The sequence below is a fragment of the Ursus maritimus genome, unplaced genomic scaffold (genome assembly GCF_017311325.1).
Source record: "Ursus maritimus isolate PB19 unplaced genomic scaffold, ASM1731132v1 scaffold_3, whole genome shotgun sequence".
NCBI classification, from domain to species: Eukaryota; Metazoa; Chordata; class Mammalia; order Carnivora; family Ursidae; genus Ursus; species Ursus maritimus.
Window position 1 is genome coordinate 45,400,209 of NW_024425563.1, and position 16,891 is coordinate 45,417,099.

General features: G+C 48.1%; 1 protein-coding gene across 1 annotated transcript in view; it reads left to right on the forward strand.

Annotated features, from left to right (window-relative positions):
• Window positions 1-16,891, forward strand: part of SCRN1 (secernin 1) — a 60,740-nt gene that overhangs the window by 38,818 nt on the left and 5,031 nt on the right. The window contains exons 4-7 of the mRNA XM_040644132.1: window positions 1,024-1,226; window positions 4,381-4,575; window positions 7,016-7,181; window positions 15,840-16,020. Coding sequence (XP_040500066.1) covers window positions 1,024-1,226; window positions 4,381-4,575; window positions 7,016-7,181; window positions 15,840-16,020 — 745 coding nt within the window. The remainder of the gene's footprint in view (window positions 1-1,023; window positions 1,227-4,380; window positions 4,576-7,015; window positions 7,182-15,839; window positions 16,021-16,891) is intronic.

Sequence of the window (16,891 nt, forward strand, 5' to 3'; positions counted from 1 at the left end):
GTGAATGAAAGTCCCTTCAGAAAGAATCAAGCCGGGTGGATTTTAGTGACTATGGGTCTGTTGGAAATTCCCCGAGAACTGGCTTACGCTGCCATCTTAGCAGGCACCGCTGCCTCTGCTCGGAGGCTCTTGTGCTCCTGCCACCAGAATTTTGATGTGAAGGAAGAGATGGAGAAATGGTCGTGTACCGGGTACATGTCATGAGCCATCCTCTATCAGGCCTGAGAGGGACGTACTGCTGTTTCGACTTTATAGATGAGAAAATCAGGTTTCCGAAAGGTTAGGTTACTGAAGGTCATGCTGCCAGTGGGTGGCACGAAGAGAACTGGAAGCCGGGTCCCTCTCTCTGTGAGTCACTATTTTTCTGCCGGAGAGGGCTGCCTCTCCAACGTACCCACCACCTACTTGGTCCTGAGCAGTTGTGCTTGTATTTTCACATTCGTTATGTCATAAACCTGTCCTCAGAGCACCCTGATGATGTAGGTACTTATTTTATAGGTGTCCTTACCAGGCACCCATTCCTAGTGAGATCTCTGAGTAAATTATATGCACCGAGGACAGTGGCTGGCTATGGAACACTTCTGTTACCAACCCACATATCTGGTGTAGAATGGCAGAGATTTCCTTTTGCCCAAAGGCAGGCGGAAGAAGAAGCCACAGAAAGGGGGCCTTGATAAGGCTGGAGCTAAGCTGGCCAGCTCCAAGGGAGCCAGAGTTAGAAAAGAACTGAAGGCTGAGCTGCCCTTCATGAGGAAGAAGCTGCTGGGCTCCTGACTCCTCTGTGTGGGAGGGGGGTGCCCAAAGACAGAGAGCACCCCCCTGATTTTGGACCGAATGTGGGCGAGATGTATTCTGGATTCAAGTGCTGTGTGTCTGCATCTCAGCCCGCAGATGGGACATGTTCACGCGTGTCTCACACTTCGTCACTCAGCTTCGGGCCAGTCTTTGGTTGCTGTGGTGAAAACCACACGATAGGAAAGGACTGAGGTATACTTCTCGTTTTCTTACTTACTTTCTTACCAGGCTTGGTTTAGAAAGAGGGACAACAGCAAAAGAAGCCTTAGATGTCATCGTCGCCTTGTTGGAAGAACATGGACAAGGTGGGAATTACTATGAAGACGCGGACTCCTGCCATAGCTTCCAGAGCGCGTATCTGATCGTGGATCGTGAGGAGGCCTGGGTGCTGGAGACCGTGGGGAAGTACTGGGCTGCCGAGCAGATCACAGGTGAGCCCGCATGGATGGGGCGGCCGAGGCGGACGCTGCCCGGACGTATAGGAATCCCGCTGCCGATGCACACCCTGTCTGTGCTAGATCTTCTCTTCTGGGCCCTGCTTCCAGAGAGGAACCTGGGGTGCGGGGATGTCAGCACTTGGGAAACACACCCTTGACATTTCTTATTTTCTCTTTGCTTTGTGGGCAGGACCCAATTTTGACGACCAGCAGTTTCATGACACAAATGGTTACTCTGACTTGGTCAAAGGAATGGTGGTTTTCCCATTCCATTCAGTCAACGAACCACTGTGACAGGGAGCTGCCCCCCGTCACCCCCAGCCCTGTAGCTCCTTGTGCTTAGAATGTTCCTCTGAAAGAGGAATTTGGATCTGTGTGGCGACCATGGACTGCCTCTGGGCCAACAAGCTCATTTCTCTGTGAGACAGTGTTTCTGGAAGAGCAGAGGACTAGGGAATGCACCCGGAAGGATGTAGTGCCCATTCAGTTGTTGCCCCATGCTCTCTGCAGCATCTGTTCTGAGATGGTTCTGAGGGAGGAGATGCTAGAGGGGGGTGTGCTTGTCCTGTCTCATCACTTGGCACCCTCCTATTGGGGACCAGATGGGGTCCCAGAATGGGCTACAGGGTTTCTGAGAGGACTACGGAGTTCTAGGAGAGAATTGGCCAGTGAAGCCCTGCCGACATCCTTAGGACCGAATGACAAGTACATGGACCGTGCGCTGCCATTTCTGGCCTCCTGTGCTCCTGGCAGACACACCTGGTAGGTCCTAACCCGCTTCTCGTGTTGGACCTATACGTGGCCTATGTACTTCTCTCGACTGAATTTGCAAGGAAGTCTCTTCCGGTTCCTCAGAATCGATGATAGGGATGAAACCTGTTTTCCATCTGTGCTGTAGGGGGGATTGGAACCAAATCTGACCTGAGTTAGAAGCAGAGATCTACTGTGATAGTTGAGAATCAGCCCGCCGTTTTCTGTGGCCTAAGTCGGTGCGGCGATCAGGGTTGCCGCGGACGATGGGTATGTTGTGTCCCATACGAGGCTGGCTTGCGGTGCTTGCCTGGAGGAGGAAGGCTTCTTTTCATTCTCACAAGGGCGCTGAATGGGCTGGTGGCGTCCTCGCAATGATCTCAGAGACTTTCTCCACCCCCATGTGCCCAGCATACACCCCTCTGTGCCTGCGGCCCTGCCTCCTGCAGTCGTCACGGGCCTCCCCAGACTGATGCGGCCGGTGTGGGCTGCCGTATCGCCAGGCCTCCTGCTGGGCAAGAGCTGAAAACTCGTTTGCCAAAACAGTTCTAGGACGAAGCCTTACTATCAGATGGTTCCATCAAGAGGGCTAGTGGTCCATGCTGATAAAGCAGTCATAGCTTGCTTTTCAATAGAACTGAAAACTTTTTTTAAGATTTATTTATTTGAGAGAGAGAGAGAGACAGGGAGAGAGAGCGTGAGTGAGCAGCGGGGGAGGGGCAGAGGGAGAAGCATAGGGAGAAGCAGACTCCCTGCTCAGCAGGGAGCCAGACGTGGGGCTCGATCCCAGGACCCCAAGATCATGACCTGAGCCGTAGGCAGACGCTTAACCAGACTGAGCCACCCAGGCGCCCCAGAGCTGAAAACTTTTTGATCTTTACCTGCCTTTCAAAAGCTTAGTTTTCCTTCAAGATATAGCTTAAAAAAAAAAAATCCATCTCCTTAAAATCATGTTGTCTTTCACTAACTATTGAAATAAAACCCCAGCCGTTCCTTGGACTCATTGCTTTCTTGTCCTCGCTCCCTCCAGCAGTGTGATAGCAGTAGGAGTTCATGGATCTGGCCCCTGAAATGCTCACATTCCCGAAAGCAAACATCCATTATAAATCAGCCCTTGAGGAAAATGTTGTCTGTGGAGTTGTTCACAAGATTTTTTTTTTTTTGATAGCTTAGTATGAAGAATGCCAAAATCACCCATTTAGGCCAAAGCCTCTTTTTATTTTTAATTTTTTAAAGTAGTTTTATTCTTGTGTTGTCCTCTGAAAAGATGAATGGCAGAGGGCCAGTGCCCATCAGCTAGGAATACTTGTTTTGGAAGACTAAGTCAGTGAAGCAGAACATGCTGGAAGAACTCAGTCCGGTACTGACCTTGTCTCTAGGAACTGGTTTTCAGGCAGTAATGCTTTTATTGCAGCTTGTGGTTTGAGCTCTCTCTCTACTTCATTCCCCAAGAATTTAGAAGATCAGAATACTCTCTGGAAGCAGCAAATACGGATGGCCTTTGTGAACCACAGCTCATAACTTCTTAGTGTTCTAGACAGCACTGGAAGCTGGAAGGCCAACTCGTCCTCAGGGTATTTGTGGCTGAGGCTTCGGAGAAGCCAGAGCGAGCCTGCCAGCAGATGGGAGAATTTCTGGCTCACCCTCGTCCATCAAGCCAAGTGTGCTCCGAGTACAAGCATTTCCGATTCTAGGCTTCTTTAGTCACGCTTATATTTTTATGAGAAAAAAATTCCCATAGAGTTTCCACACTCATACACGCGGACACACATGTACACACACACTTCTACGGATAGACTCAGAGACACGTATGTTGACAGGTGCACTCCAGTGTTGTAGAACCATTCATTATCAGTGCCACTGTGTTTTTCTAAATGTTGGGGCCTGAAAAAAAAAAAAGCTGAATGAAGAAGTATCATATTTGTATTTTCCAGAAATGATGTATTTGGGCTGAGGGTGGTGGTGGAGAGTGTTCGTTCAAGTGGAGGAAGGCTGAATTGGGGAAGGGGGATATCTATGGTTGTGGCATTCATTAAGTCTTGTTAGTAGTGCCGGGTCTCTTTCAAGAAAGCTTTCGCTTTTCTTGTAAGTAATAAATGCTTGGGGCTTATTTAGCCATAATGAGGGCTTCACATGTTTCCTTTTGAATGTGAATCGTAGATCAAGTGACCATTGCTCATTTAAGATGTGGTAATGCCCGGTCAGAACTGGTCACACCTTCTGGGAGGTCTCCTTAAAAGAGGATCAAGGATTGTGTGTTTCTGTCTTCAAAAACAGAATCGATTCCTCTCTGTAGTTAAAGTTCCCTTACAGAGAAGGGATTCCCTGTAAATTTCCATTTCTTGATTTAGTCTTTCTAAGCGTATCTCCAGCTAACGGGGCTTCGTGCTCTCTACAGAGGGAGTGAAGTGCATTTGCAATCAGCTTTCACTCACCACGAAGATCGATGCGGAGCACCCTGAACTCAGGAGTTACGCTCAGAGTCAAGGCTGGTGGACGGGCGAGGACGAGTTCAATTTTTCTGAAGTTTTCTCTTCAGCTGATGACCATCTAGACTGCTGTGCAGGCAAAGACAGCATAGAAAAGAAAGAAGGTGAGTTAGCACATCCCTTATGATTGTCCCTCTCACACCTGTTGTCTTGTAGCTATTCCAGAGAACGTGCCCGATCTTAGGAGGGTGAGCAGAGAGGAGGAGATGACAGTAGTCCCTGTACATAGAGACCGACCTGTGTGGATGCCTTTCAGGAGCCGGCAGGGTGACGACGTGCATCTCTTGTAGGCTGCTTCCTCATCCACGGGAGGTTCTTCTCCTTCTGGTGTTATTTCTCCTTTAAACGTCAGTGTCATTGTACTCGTCTTTATGGTGCTTATCGCAGCCTTCCTTCTACCTCAGCCGTTGTGTATCTGACTTAACGTCTTCCTATGTTTTCCTCTCTCATTAGCCTGCTGGGCCTGGAGGGCGGGGCACTGTCCTTTACGTATTGGGGGATCCCCTTGTGGTGCCCATTACGGTCTTGTGCTCCATAAACATTTGTTGAGTTCAACCGTTGACCTGGATTCTCTTCCCAAGCCCTCCGTCTTCCCTCTAGTTATTGACTCAATCAGAATCCAAATCTAGGTAAATGTGTGCCTGGATAGCTTGTTACTTTGGTGCCTGAGCAGAAAGCCTTCCAAAGAAATCACCGTGGCCACATTTGATATTTGCCACACAGTTGATACATGTGTTTTGTAAGTTAAACCTGTGATCATTTAGAACAGGGGTTGGCAGACTATGACCCGTTGGCAGCCAGATTTTTTTTTTTTTTAAGATTCAATTTATTTGACAGAGAGAGAGGCAGCGAGAGAGGGAGCACAAGCAGGGGGAGCGGGAGAAGGAGAAGCAGGCTTCCCGCTGAGCAGGGAGCCTGACGCGGGGCTCGATCCCAGGACCCTGGGGTCCCGCCCTGGTCCGAAGGCAGACGCTTAACGACTGAGCCCGCCAGGCGCCCCAGCAGCCAGAATTGTGTAAATAGAATTTTATTGGAACACCACCGTATGTGCTTATTTAGGGATCGTTTGGGACCGTTTCCACGCTAGAGTGGCATGGTTGCACAGTAAGTCACAACAGGGATGCTGTGCCCATAAGCCTGAAATATTTACTGTCTGGTTCTTTAAGAAAAAGTTTGCTGACGTTTAATATAGAAGAACACTTTAAGGCCTTTTGCTGTGGAGCTTTATTTATGGGTTCAGGGTAGGAAGATAAGAAAGTATCCATTTTAAAACTGGAACTTAAAAAAAAACTCTCTAAGAGTTAAAAAGAAAACAAGCTTGATAAAAGTATATAATACCATATGTGGTGTAGTCTTGCTAAAACATCAAAAACCTAAATCCGATGAAGCCTCTGGATCTAGCTACGAGTTTACAGGGAACACAGAGGATGGGGGAACATATTAAATAACACCAGGGGATGCCATCTGCAACGTTCGGACTTTGGGAAATTCTATAGGAGAAATGGCCTAACAAATAAAATGCAAGGGAGTAAAACGAGAGGCAGAGATTAAAAGAGATTTGACACATTATCAACCTAGTGGATCCTGATTTAAATCCATAAGCTCATTTATGAGACAATGAGAACATTCGAACACTGGGTAGTTGAAGAAATCAAGGCTTTTATTGTTAATATTTTTAGGTATGACATTACAAATAGAAACTTATGAAAAGGATGGGAGTTGTGTTCGTGAAGTTTAAGGCACTTTCCCCCATGTGATGCTTTGATTCCATCTTTGTGAACACAGACCGAAAGAATAGTGTTTTAATGAATTACAAACAGAGGGAGAAAATGTAGAGCTGGGGTCCTGTGGAGTCAAGGAATCATTGACACATTTAATTGAAGTCAGAGCCAATAGTCATAATGGCTCTGAATATTCTAAATACTTCTCTAACTACTTCTCTAAATACTGCAGAGAGACCATTCTGCAAACATCATGTTGACTCCAACCAGCAAGAGTGTACAAGAGAGTGGGCTTCGTGGAGTGTGGATAGATTGCACGTACTTTCCTATGGATATTCTATTGCATACTGCGGTCATTGAGGAATTACTAAGTGCTCTAACAAAGAGACTGCAAAATAATATGGCTTAAAGAAAATGGAAGCTTATTTTTCTCCCATGTTATAGTCTAGAGCTACATGGACAGTCCAGGTCTGGTGGGTTATTCTGCCTGAACACAGGACTTCCATCTGTGGCCCACTTGCAGGCACGTCCTAGGCAGCAGCAAGAGGGGGGAAAAAGTGAAGGGCAAACCATCCTTTTTATGAGTGTGCAAGGAAGTTGCACACATGATTTCATTTCCCATTGGTCGGGATTTATCATGTGGCCACACCTCGCCACAAGGGAAGCTGGGAAATGTAGTCTGTAGCTGGGCTGTTATGTTCCCAGCTATCCATTCAAGGGTTCTGTTACTAAAAAGGAAAAGGAATGAATGGATTTTGGTTAACAACCTGCCACTGTTACAGCTTCTCTCTTTCTGTCTGTCTGTCTTTTTTTTTCTTTACAGAAAGCATCACTGTGCAGACTATGATTGACATCTTACGGGACAAAGCCAGTGGAGTCTGTATAGACTCCGAGTCTTTCCTTACCACAGCCAGCGTAGTGTCTGTTCTGCCTCAGAACAGAAGCTCGCCATGCATTCACTACTTCACTGGGACCCCAGATCCTTCCAGGTTTGTCTGAGACACAGTCGTGCGGGTAGAAAGTGTGTGCTTCCCTTGAAAGCAATAACTTCCTTCATTCAATAACTGTGTGCTACATTCCTGTACCTCCCCTTCTGTAGCTGAGTCACATTTTTCATTTGTGGTCCAATGTGGCCGAGGCAGCACAGAGAATTCGACTAAGGGAAGCTCTTGGCTTTAGTCATGGAGCCCGACATGGGGCTCGAACTCATTACCCTGAGATCAAGACCCGAGCTGAGATCAAGAGTCAGATGGTTAACCAACTGAGCCACCCAAGTGCCCTTAGTCACCTCATTTTTATGACATTCATGGAATCAAATTGTTTTAAATTCAACGAATATGTATTGAGTTGATATCATGGGCCAGGTGTTGTGCTATGTTTGAGGGATGCAAGCATACATAACACATATTGAGACAGATGCAGAAATGCCCAAGATTTCTGAAAGCACTTGATTCCTGTAAGTTAGGGGGAAAATTGTCCAGAGGCCATACAGATTGAAGCCACTGGCCACTTCTTAAGACGTTTTGTTTCAGGGGGTTGCTTTCTGCCCATGTACTTCAGCAAAGGGGTTGTACTGCTCAGTGTTTAAGAATACAGCCTGCAGAATAAACTGCCAGGATTTTGAAAACCATCTGTCTCCCTTAGTGGCTGGTAAGTTACTTAGCCTCTGTAAGCTTTAGTGTCTGTACTGTACAATGGGGATAATTCCGGCTCCTACTTTGTAGGCTTGTCGGGAGGATTAAATGAGATAATCCAAGTAAATACACAGTAGGTTTAACTTCTCTTTATTAAGACTGTCTGTGATTTGCCAGGCAGACAGCAGCCCTGCTCCCTGGGTATGTTCAGTCACATATACCACAAGTCACATCATCAGTGGTTTAGACATAACCATCCAATGGTTTCTAATTCTGTTCATTATCAGAATCACTTGGGGGAGTTTTTGAAAAATTCAGGTGCCTTGACCCAAACCTATTGTATCAGAATCTTTAAGGTGGGCTCAGGAATCTGTCAGCTAAGACTGATCCTCAGCCTGGAAAACTCTAGAAGACTTCTATTCCAGTAGTTTCACTGTTATTTTTAAGGGGTTCCATTGGCTGAAAACCATCATCAGTGTTTGAATATCGGGTGTCAGGTCTTTGGCTGCTACCAGGAAATCCGTAGCTGTTCAATTCCATTCCTTTTCCCGCTGTACGCATTTATTCTTCTCTTACTCTTTCAGGAATATAAGACAGTGATGGTGTCTAGCTAGGGACTGTTTCTTAGATGACTCAGGGGAAAAATCCCAATATTTCTCTTGACCTTTTGGCCTTACTTTTTCTTTTCTTTTTTCTTTTTTTTATGTTGAGAGAGAGAGAGAGAGAGAGCACATGTGCACAAGTGGGGTGGGAGGGAAGGGGCAGCAGGAGAGGGGGAGAGAGAATCTTAAGCAGGCTCCATACCCAGCATAGAGCCCAATGCGGGGCTTGATCTCACGACCTTGAGATCATGACCTGAGCTGAAACCAAGAGTTGGACTTTAACTGACTGAGCCACCCAGGTGCACTTCAGCCTTACTTTTTAAACTACTGCCAATATCAATAGATCCTTCTAGCAGGACCTGACTATTAAATTCAGTATAAGCTAGTTTTTAGTTTTTTAGTTTTTCATTCATTCATTTATTCATTCAACAAGACTTACTAAGCACCTACTATATACCAAATATCATGCTTGTTGGGTGCGAGGGATGAAGTATGTGCAAGGTAACAGGTGGCTTGGAGGAGGTGATGAAGGAGCAAGCTTCATGGAGGAAGGATCCCTTGAGGGCCAGGCGTTGTGGGAAGAGGAAGAATTTGTTAGGTACAAAAAGCAGGAATGACGTTTTGGGTAGAGGGAACATGTGCAAACGCAGAGAGCCCTGAAACAGTGTCCTGTTGTAGATTAGGTCTCCCCCCCACCCCCACTCCTCCAGTAAACGAGCAGCCATCCTCGCGTGGCCCTTCTGCTGGCCTCCCGCCGTGAGCCTCAACTCCACGGTGTCCCAGCCAACCTCCCAGGATGCTCTCCTGTTTGACCCCAGCTGCCTTCTCTTGATCTTCTCTCCCAGTTCTCGATGCTTGATCTCATGGATGGCCTGGCTCTCGCCCCCTTTGTGGTCCACCCACTGCGGGGCTCGTCCTTCCCCCCTGTCATCTGGACTTCCCCTCGTGGACTCTGTCTTAGCCTGCCCCCAACGCTGGTGGCTCAGCCGCCTCTTGAGAACCACTCTCTGCTGGCTCACAGGGATACACGCGGGCCCTTAGAGCCCTGCTTTAAAGTGCCTGGAATGCTCTGCCCATATATTTGGACATGTTCATTAGGGAGCAGGAGCCTTTGAAGGCGTGGGGTGAACCGAAGAAGGCCTGTACCTCCCCTTTTGCTTCCGACGTCTCAGGCACCTCCTCCAGCCGCACTTAGAAGACGGCTCTGTGAGGCCAGGACGCCGATGGAAAGGACGGCCGTTTCCTAGACCGAAGTACACGGCCTCGTACAATTCTGCACTTGGACTGGGAAATAGCCTTCGAGTGTTGAATGTGGAAAATTTCCAGTAATTTTTAAAAGAAAATTATTCACGGTTAAATTAATTGAAAAGACCTTAAGGAAGATTAAGGGCTTTCTGGAAGACATTCATTGTTATCTTCCAGGGCTAAGTGAGCTGCATGTCGTACTGCGACTGTGAGAACTGTCACACATCGAACATTTCCATGTTTCTCTGTAATTGGGCATGTTTAACATTTTGTATTTTGTCAGCNNNAGCAGGAAGCATAATTACCTACTCTTGGGCTTTTAGGTAGTAAATCGGGGAAATTTTAGCTGGCTTCTGCTGACGCTAAAAACATTAGAGAAATGTTTTCAGGAAGTCATTTCAGAGCAAGGGGCTTGCTGAAGATTATGATCCAAGGGCAAGACTGTGTTCTTTATCCCTCCCAATTAATGTTTGGAACCAAAGGACACGATCTGACTATTGTTCTGTCTGCCTCAGCACTTCTCTGCCCTTTGCTCGCCGCATTCATTACCATTTCCTTCTCTCGAAATAACTTGTTCTTGCATTCTCCTTTTCTCTTTCTCCTTCCCTCCTGGTATGTACCAGCTACTCTGCACGTTCGGGAGCTGAATGGAGAGGCAGAAGTCAGAGATTGAGAGATACAGGGAGATGCAGAAGACCTTTCATTAATTTTACTGAGAAGGCAGATTCCGTAATATTAATATTCCGCTGAGGTCACCCATGTCGTGACACCGACTGGCATTAGCGCTCTGGTTCTGACCTTTGCAAGCCATTTCCTCGGTGGAAGCTGGCACTTGCCAAAGCTTCAGCAACATGAAGAATTGGAGAGGAAGAGAGTAGAGAGGTCCCTTAGCACTTTGACACTGTGGCATTCGGAGTCCTGCAGGGCGCTGGAGCCAGAGCTGATTACGTGCCTCTCTTGCCAACCCCCGTGTTCAGTGACATCACACTGGGAACTTGCGTCGCACACACCGCAGAAACGGGCAGACACACGAGTCAGGGCTTGTTTGTTTCAGATCTAGAAGTCCAACAGGCACATCACCCAGAGTCCCCCACCTCTGAGAAAGCCCACAAGCACTCAGCATACAGGATGGATAAATGAAGAAGGGGAGAACACTTAAAAATTTTCCATTTTAAATACCGGAAGGCTATTTCCCAACCCATTTCTCTAATTGTATTAGGCTCTGTACTTAAGCCTAGGAAACAGCAAATAGAGAGGACGCTCTAGGAAAATAGGGTGTTTGGCCTTCTTTAACTAATGGCGAAGAGCTGGGGAGATGCAAGGGACCTGGGGTGTATGTGTGTGTGTGTGTTTCCTCCTCTTCTCCCAGTGTACTAAGCTTGAGAGGCTAAATTGGATTAACTGAGACTGTCTCATCTGGTTAATTCAAACGTAGCAATGAGGGGCCCCTCTTTGTTGGTGGAGACAACACTACGAGCCTTGGACACCACAGCTCTGGTGCTGTGCAGGGCACAGACGTCCACAGGGCTGAGCGCCCCATGCAAAATAGCACCCCTCCTTTTCATCCCGAATCCGTCCAGCACCATTCTTTCTTCTCTCCTACCCTACAATTTTGACTTCAAAACCTTCCAGAGCATCTGGATCTGGCCCTAAGCTTGTCCCATGTTCCAAAAGTGCTAGTTCTCTTTTCCTCTAAATAGAAAGGCTCTTCACTGCTAGGTTCTGCTCTCAGCCAGATGTGGCTGTGACTATGTGATTACAGTGACTCACAGTAAAAAGCCAGAGTGACCCATGCAGAGAGACACCTGCAATTGGGAGAAAACTGGCTCTTGGTTCTTTGGAGCTCGGTTGAAAGTTTAGCAGATTCATGCGAGCGGGAGCCGGTGCTGCTACCAGCCGTGTGCCAGACCCCCTCAGCAGATCTGCCGGGGACTCCAAGGCACCAGATAAGCCTGGCTTAGTTGCTAAGGGACTTTCTGCACCTTTGGTGAGAACAGAGCCATATTTGAGGTCTGACGTGCCAGCTGGCCACTGATAATAAAATTCCAAACCCCAAAGCACAAAAAGTGTTTTATTGTTCTGCACAATGTGTATAAAAAACCAACAGAAGAATGTAATGGTGAGAGGTAGTGGGGAAAAACTGACTTCAGTATTGGACGTCTGAATTTAGTTCTCCATCTGCCACTTATTGGGAATGTGCCTTTGCACCAAGCACTTAGCTGCTATGAGCCTCAGTCTTCTCATCTGTACAATGGGATGGGAATTTTTGCCCTGCCTTGTTCATTGCAGTATCCCTAGCACCTAGAACAGGTATCGGCCACTCAGTCATCACTGAGCACGTATTTACTGCTGAATGGATAAATAGGAGTACCAGGAGAACCGAATGCAGGTACTTTGAAAATTACGATACACTATAAAATGGTAGGGGTTTTCATGGTAATTTTGTTTTCCTTCCAAATGAGAAAACAAATGAAAGGAAAACAGATTTTTTTTTTTTACACTGGCTCAGTGCATCTATCACAAAGTTTTGGAAGACAAAAAGGACAGATAAGGCAAAGACGCCTCTAGGGGAGCGTGTTTCTTGGCTCTGACTCCACGTGTCACCCAGGGCTGACATGCTGCAGACCTCTGAGCCAGACCTCGGGAGCCTCTGCTGTGTTTCTTCTCATCAGCCTGTGCCTTAGACCTTACATTTGTCTCAGGGAGAGCTGACGGTCGTGGTGACGTGGTTTCTTTTGTGTTGCTCATGGCTTCCTTTGTCTAATTGTCCCCCATGAGGCTGGATTGTCCCTTCAGAGTGGCTCAGCCAGCTTTAAACCTCCTCATTAACCAGCTGCTAGGCTGCCCTTTGCCACTGGAAGCACTTTCCCCTTCTGGTCCTGTTATCTTGTGTTCCTGTCACAGCGCATCATGGAGGGGCTGAATGACCAGGGCGAATTCCAGGGTAGGTGGCTTCTCTGAAACCAAGGGCGGAGCCGAACCAGCTTTCTGGAGCCCTCTCAGCCGTGTCCCGCATCAGAGCCATCCCTGGGACACCCTGGGAGAGCTCCGTATGTGTGACAAAGTTTGCCCTGCCCTGTCCGGGTGCCTCATGACCCCGGTGGCCGTTTTAGCTTTGCCACTGGCTGGACACGTGACCTTGGTCAAGTCATTTACTTTCTGGATCATTGATTAACATACATTCAACCAAGCGGTATTTAAGAAGCTACCACCTGAGCTTTAAGTGTGGGAAAATGTCAGAGATTCTTCTCACCTGTGGGGAAGTGTAGTGTGATTTTCTATAAGCCTTGGCAAGAAACCAGAAGGTTTGGGGACCACTGAGTTACCCACACTCTGCTTTTTTTGGATACGTAGGCACAAATAATGAAGGCTGAGTTGTAATTCCACATTCTGACTTAAATAAATATTAGTATTATTGCAGATTGTCATCAGCAGTAATTTTTATTCAATCTCAAATATCTTCCTTTAACCACTTGACAAATCTATGCCACGTGTTTTTAGCAGTTGAGGATGCCAGCTTCCTCACAGACTTTGGGGAAAATCTGTAGAGAGCTTTGGCTGCTTTAGAGTATTATGGGAACCTCCTCGGATTTATTACTTATTTTAAAAAAGAAAACCGATAGATGGGAAGGATAAACATATGGCGCTTCTTGTCTTAGGAAGGCCCCCAGACACCCTTACTGATGTTAAACTAACCTCCACGTTCCAGCGACGGTGGGGTGGGCTTCGAGTTACATGGAGTGTTCTGATTTTTACTACACTATGACCCTAGATACTGGATGCAGAAGACCACGACTGTGCTTACCGCGAACTTCTCGAAGTCAGAGTCACAAGTTCACGGGCTGCACAACATACAAAGAGAAGTTAAATAGGTTTAGAAGCTGGAAGGGACCTTAGAGATCACTTTAGTCCAGATGAGAGACAGAGAGGGAACACCAGTATGCCCACAGTTGGTCAAAGTAGAGAGGGGACGCCCACCCTCATTCTGAGTCCCAGCCCAGTTCCCTGCCCCCACTGTCATGAGTCAGGCAGATCTGGGATCTCCCAGACTGTGCCTCTCCTGGCCTCCAGAGCCACGGGTCTTGCCCACGGGGCCACTGTGCCAGAATGGCCCTGCGATGCATAGTCAAGTAAAGCCCTGCCAGAGGTCGAGCCTGTGCCAGCCCCATCGCCCAGCGTCAGCCCGCGGAGGCCCTGGCTCTGACCCTTTGTGGCCAGCACAGACCCTGCGGCTGAGAAGATGTGCGCTGTGCAGGCCCTGGGGTGCGCGGCAGGAGCCCAGACCCCGTGTCCCACAGAAGGGCCTCTGCGCTGGCCCAGGAGGATGCAGGGGAACGTCTGCTGGTGGATAGTATGCTCCGCACTGACTTGTCAGGAGCCCCGTATGCTGTTAGCCCTGAAGGGTTGGGTGCTTGCCGGCCATGAGGTTGTGATGTGAGAGACCAGAGGGGCCCAGAGGCAGTTAGGTCTGGATGGCCGTGTGCTGGACTCTCTTTCCTCTCGCCATTTCCCTCCTGCTTTCCCTCCCCTCCCCTCTCCTCCTGTTACCCTTTCCCAGTGACCCCTCGCGTGGCAGCCCTCACATTTGCAGAATCAACTGCGTGACTCATAGGATAATTCGACATTATATAATCAAAATTGCTTTTGACATTTTAAAGCTTCACATCGGTTCCTCTCGCCTTCGGTGGTCACCATGCAAAGTTGAGTGAAGGGGAGAGGACCGTGTGTGTTCAAGAGGCAGTGGCAGCTTGTGCCCTCTCGGTGCAGGGCAGCCCTGCTCTGTCCTGGGCAGGGAGGGTCCTCGGGCGGCCTTGGTGTGGTGCAAGTAGGCCGGCCCGCGTGCTGTGTGCTTCCCAGGAGATGGGGCTGAGGATGGGTCTGGTCTCCTGTAGGTGTTCGCATCAGCTGCAGAGAGCAGGGTACCTGGCACCTGTCCCTAGTCAGCGCCCTCCACTTTCCCAGCTGCGGGCACAAAGGTCCCACTGCTTTTACTACTCACAGTAACTTAGCCGGAGCCCAGTCTTGCGGAGTGACTTTGGCCTCTTTCTTCCTCTCCTGAGCCCTCTTTCCCTTGATAACCTCAGGGAACCAATCGAAGAGGTCACTTCTCATTAGAGATTTCCCCCACTATCCACAAGTTCGCTTTACCCCGCTTCACTTCTACGAAAGAAGGACGTTAGTACGGTACCCACTTTCACTAACCAAAAGAAATCCCAAGAGGATTTTTGCTTTTACGAAATGGTGATTGCTTCTTCCCCTTATGCCATTTTGGCTTACGAGAGGTTTCCGAGGAACGTTCTACCTTCAGGCACATTCTGCCTTCGAATAGCTGGGGAAGCCTGTTTCGTCTGGGTGCAGAGAGAGGACAAGGCCCTCTCCCTGTGTTACACTCGGCTGTGGTCTCCACGTACGCTGTTGGCTTGGGATCCTAGGATGCAGTTTTTTAGAAACATGTCTCTTTTGGTGTGTGTGTGTGTGTGGACATGTGCCCAGGTTTGCACAGATACACACGCACGCGAGCACACACACACACACACACACACACAGCCATTTTTCCTAAGGTTCACCATCATGCCAGAGAGCTGAATGAGTTCTTGCATTCTTCACCTCCTGTGCCCAGAGCTCCACTTTCACACAACTGGGCTTCTGCTTCTCTGTAGTGTGTCCTCTCTGGGGACTCTGGAAACCTTTGTGTCGTCTGCAAATAAGGTAGAACCTAAAAAAAGGGAGAGAGAGAGAGATGAGGTCTCAGAGCCTTCCTTTCCAGGAGGCCACTTTCCAGCAAGCCATGGTAGAGAAAGGCAGAGCTCTTTCAATGCCAATGGATGGCCCGTTGCACCCTTTTCTCTGGACACTATGTGTCTGTTTGCCTGACTTTACATAACTGAAAGTCGCCTCTCAATTGGTCCTCCCAGAACAGAGCCAGTCTGTTTTGATGTCTCCTTGCTGTTAATAGAAGAATTTGCAGCTGGTAAATGACAGTGTTACTAAAATATTTACTAAAATATGCAGTGGTGTCTCTGTCTTGGCACCCACCCCCACCCACCCTCACCCCACCCCCACCCACCACGAGCTGGCTCAGACAGTGTTCGCTGAATGAAAGCACAGTCTGGTGTCCTCAGGCCTCAAGCTCAGTTTGGCTGAAGCACCTCTCCTTTCTCTCCAGGTCCATATTCAAGCCTTTCATCTTTGTTGATGATGTAAAACTTGTCCCCAAAGCACAGTCTCCTTGTTTTGGGGACAACGACCCTGCCAAAAAGGAGCCTCGGTTCCTGGAGAAGCCAGACCGCCGGCATGAGCTGTACAAGGCCCATGAGTGGGCACGTGCTGTCATCGAAAGTGACCAGGTGAGCCTGGCGCCAGGCCCGCAGAGGGGGGCGAGGTCTGTGACAGGGGAGGCAGGGGAGCGGTTATGGAGCTCATCATTTTCCTCCTCGCCAGCTTGCCTCCTTCCAGAAATCCAGGTGCCCGAGGCCCTTCCTAGAAGGCTGCTGTTAATTTTTCCAGCCAGTCTCTTGAATCCAAATGAAACAGACCCTGCACCTGTGATGGTGTTCCAGAACTCCGTGGGCTCGGGATATCCCTCTTTCATTTACTGTTTACCTAGGAATAACAGAAATGTGGGGTTCTAGCAGGGATAACTGCTTTTCTGCTGTCCAAAAATCTTTGTATACTTTTGGATGTAGAAAGTTGTACAAGACGGCAAAACTTCAGTTAAAGGTGCCGTCATATGTTGTGAAAAAAGGCGACTGTCCTTATGCCATTGACCTTGCACACTTAAACACGGCTAAAACAGAAAATTTTATGTTATGTGTATTTTACTATAATTTTAAAAAGTTTTTTTAAAAGATTCTCAAATTCCGAGTTTTTTAAAAAAAGTGATTCTTCAATGTGCAACCCCCCCCCCCAAGCTTTGGTAAATGAAGTTACAAGACATCAGTTCAAGCAAGACAGCCATCAGTGATGGATCACGTATAAAACCCAAGCCTCTGTTTTGCTGAAGGGAAGGGAAGGGAAAGGAACACGGTTGTTAAATGCCCATCTGCCTCCCACACATGTATTTAACAACTTGAAGCGGGTCCGGTTTGTCCTGAAGAAAAGGACACCTTGTAGATAAACTGGTGTCTGCATTGCGTGGACTGGGCGAGCTTACTTTCTCATGCTTAGCCTGGTGGACTCTATGAAAAGCGTAGAGAGAAGGGCAACATCAGTAGTAAA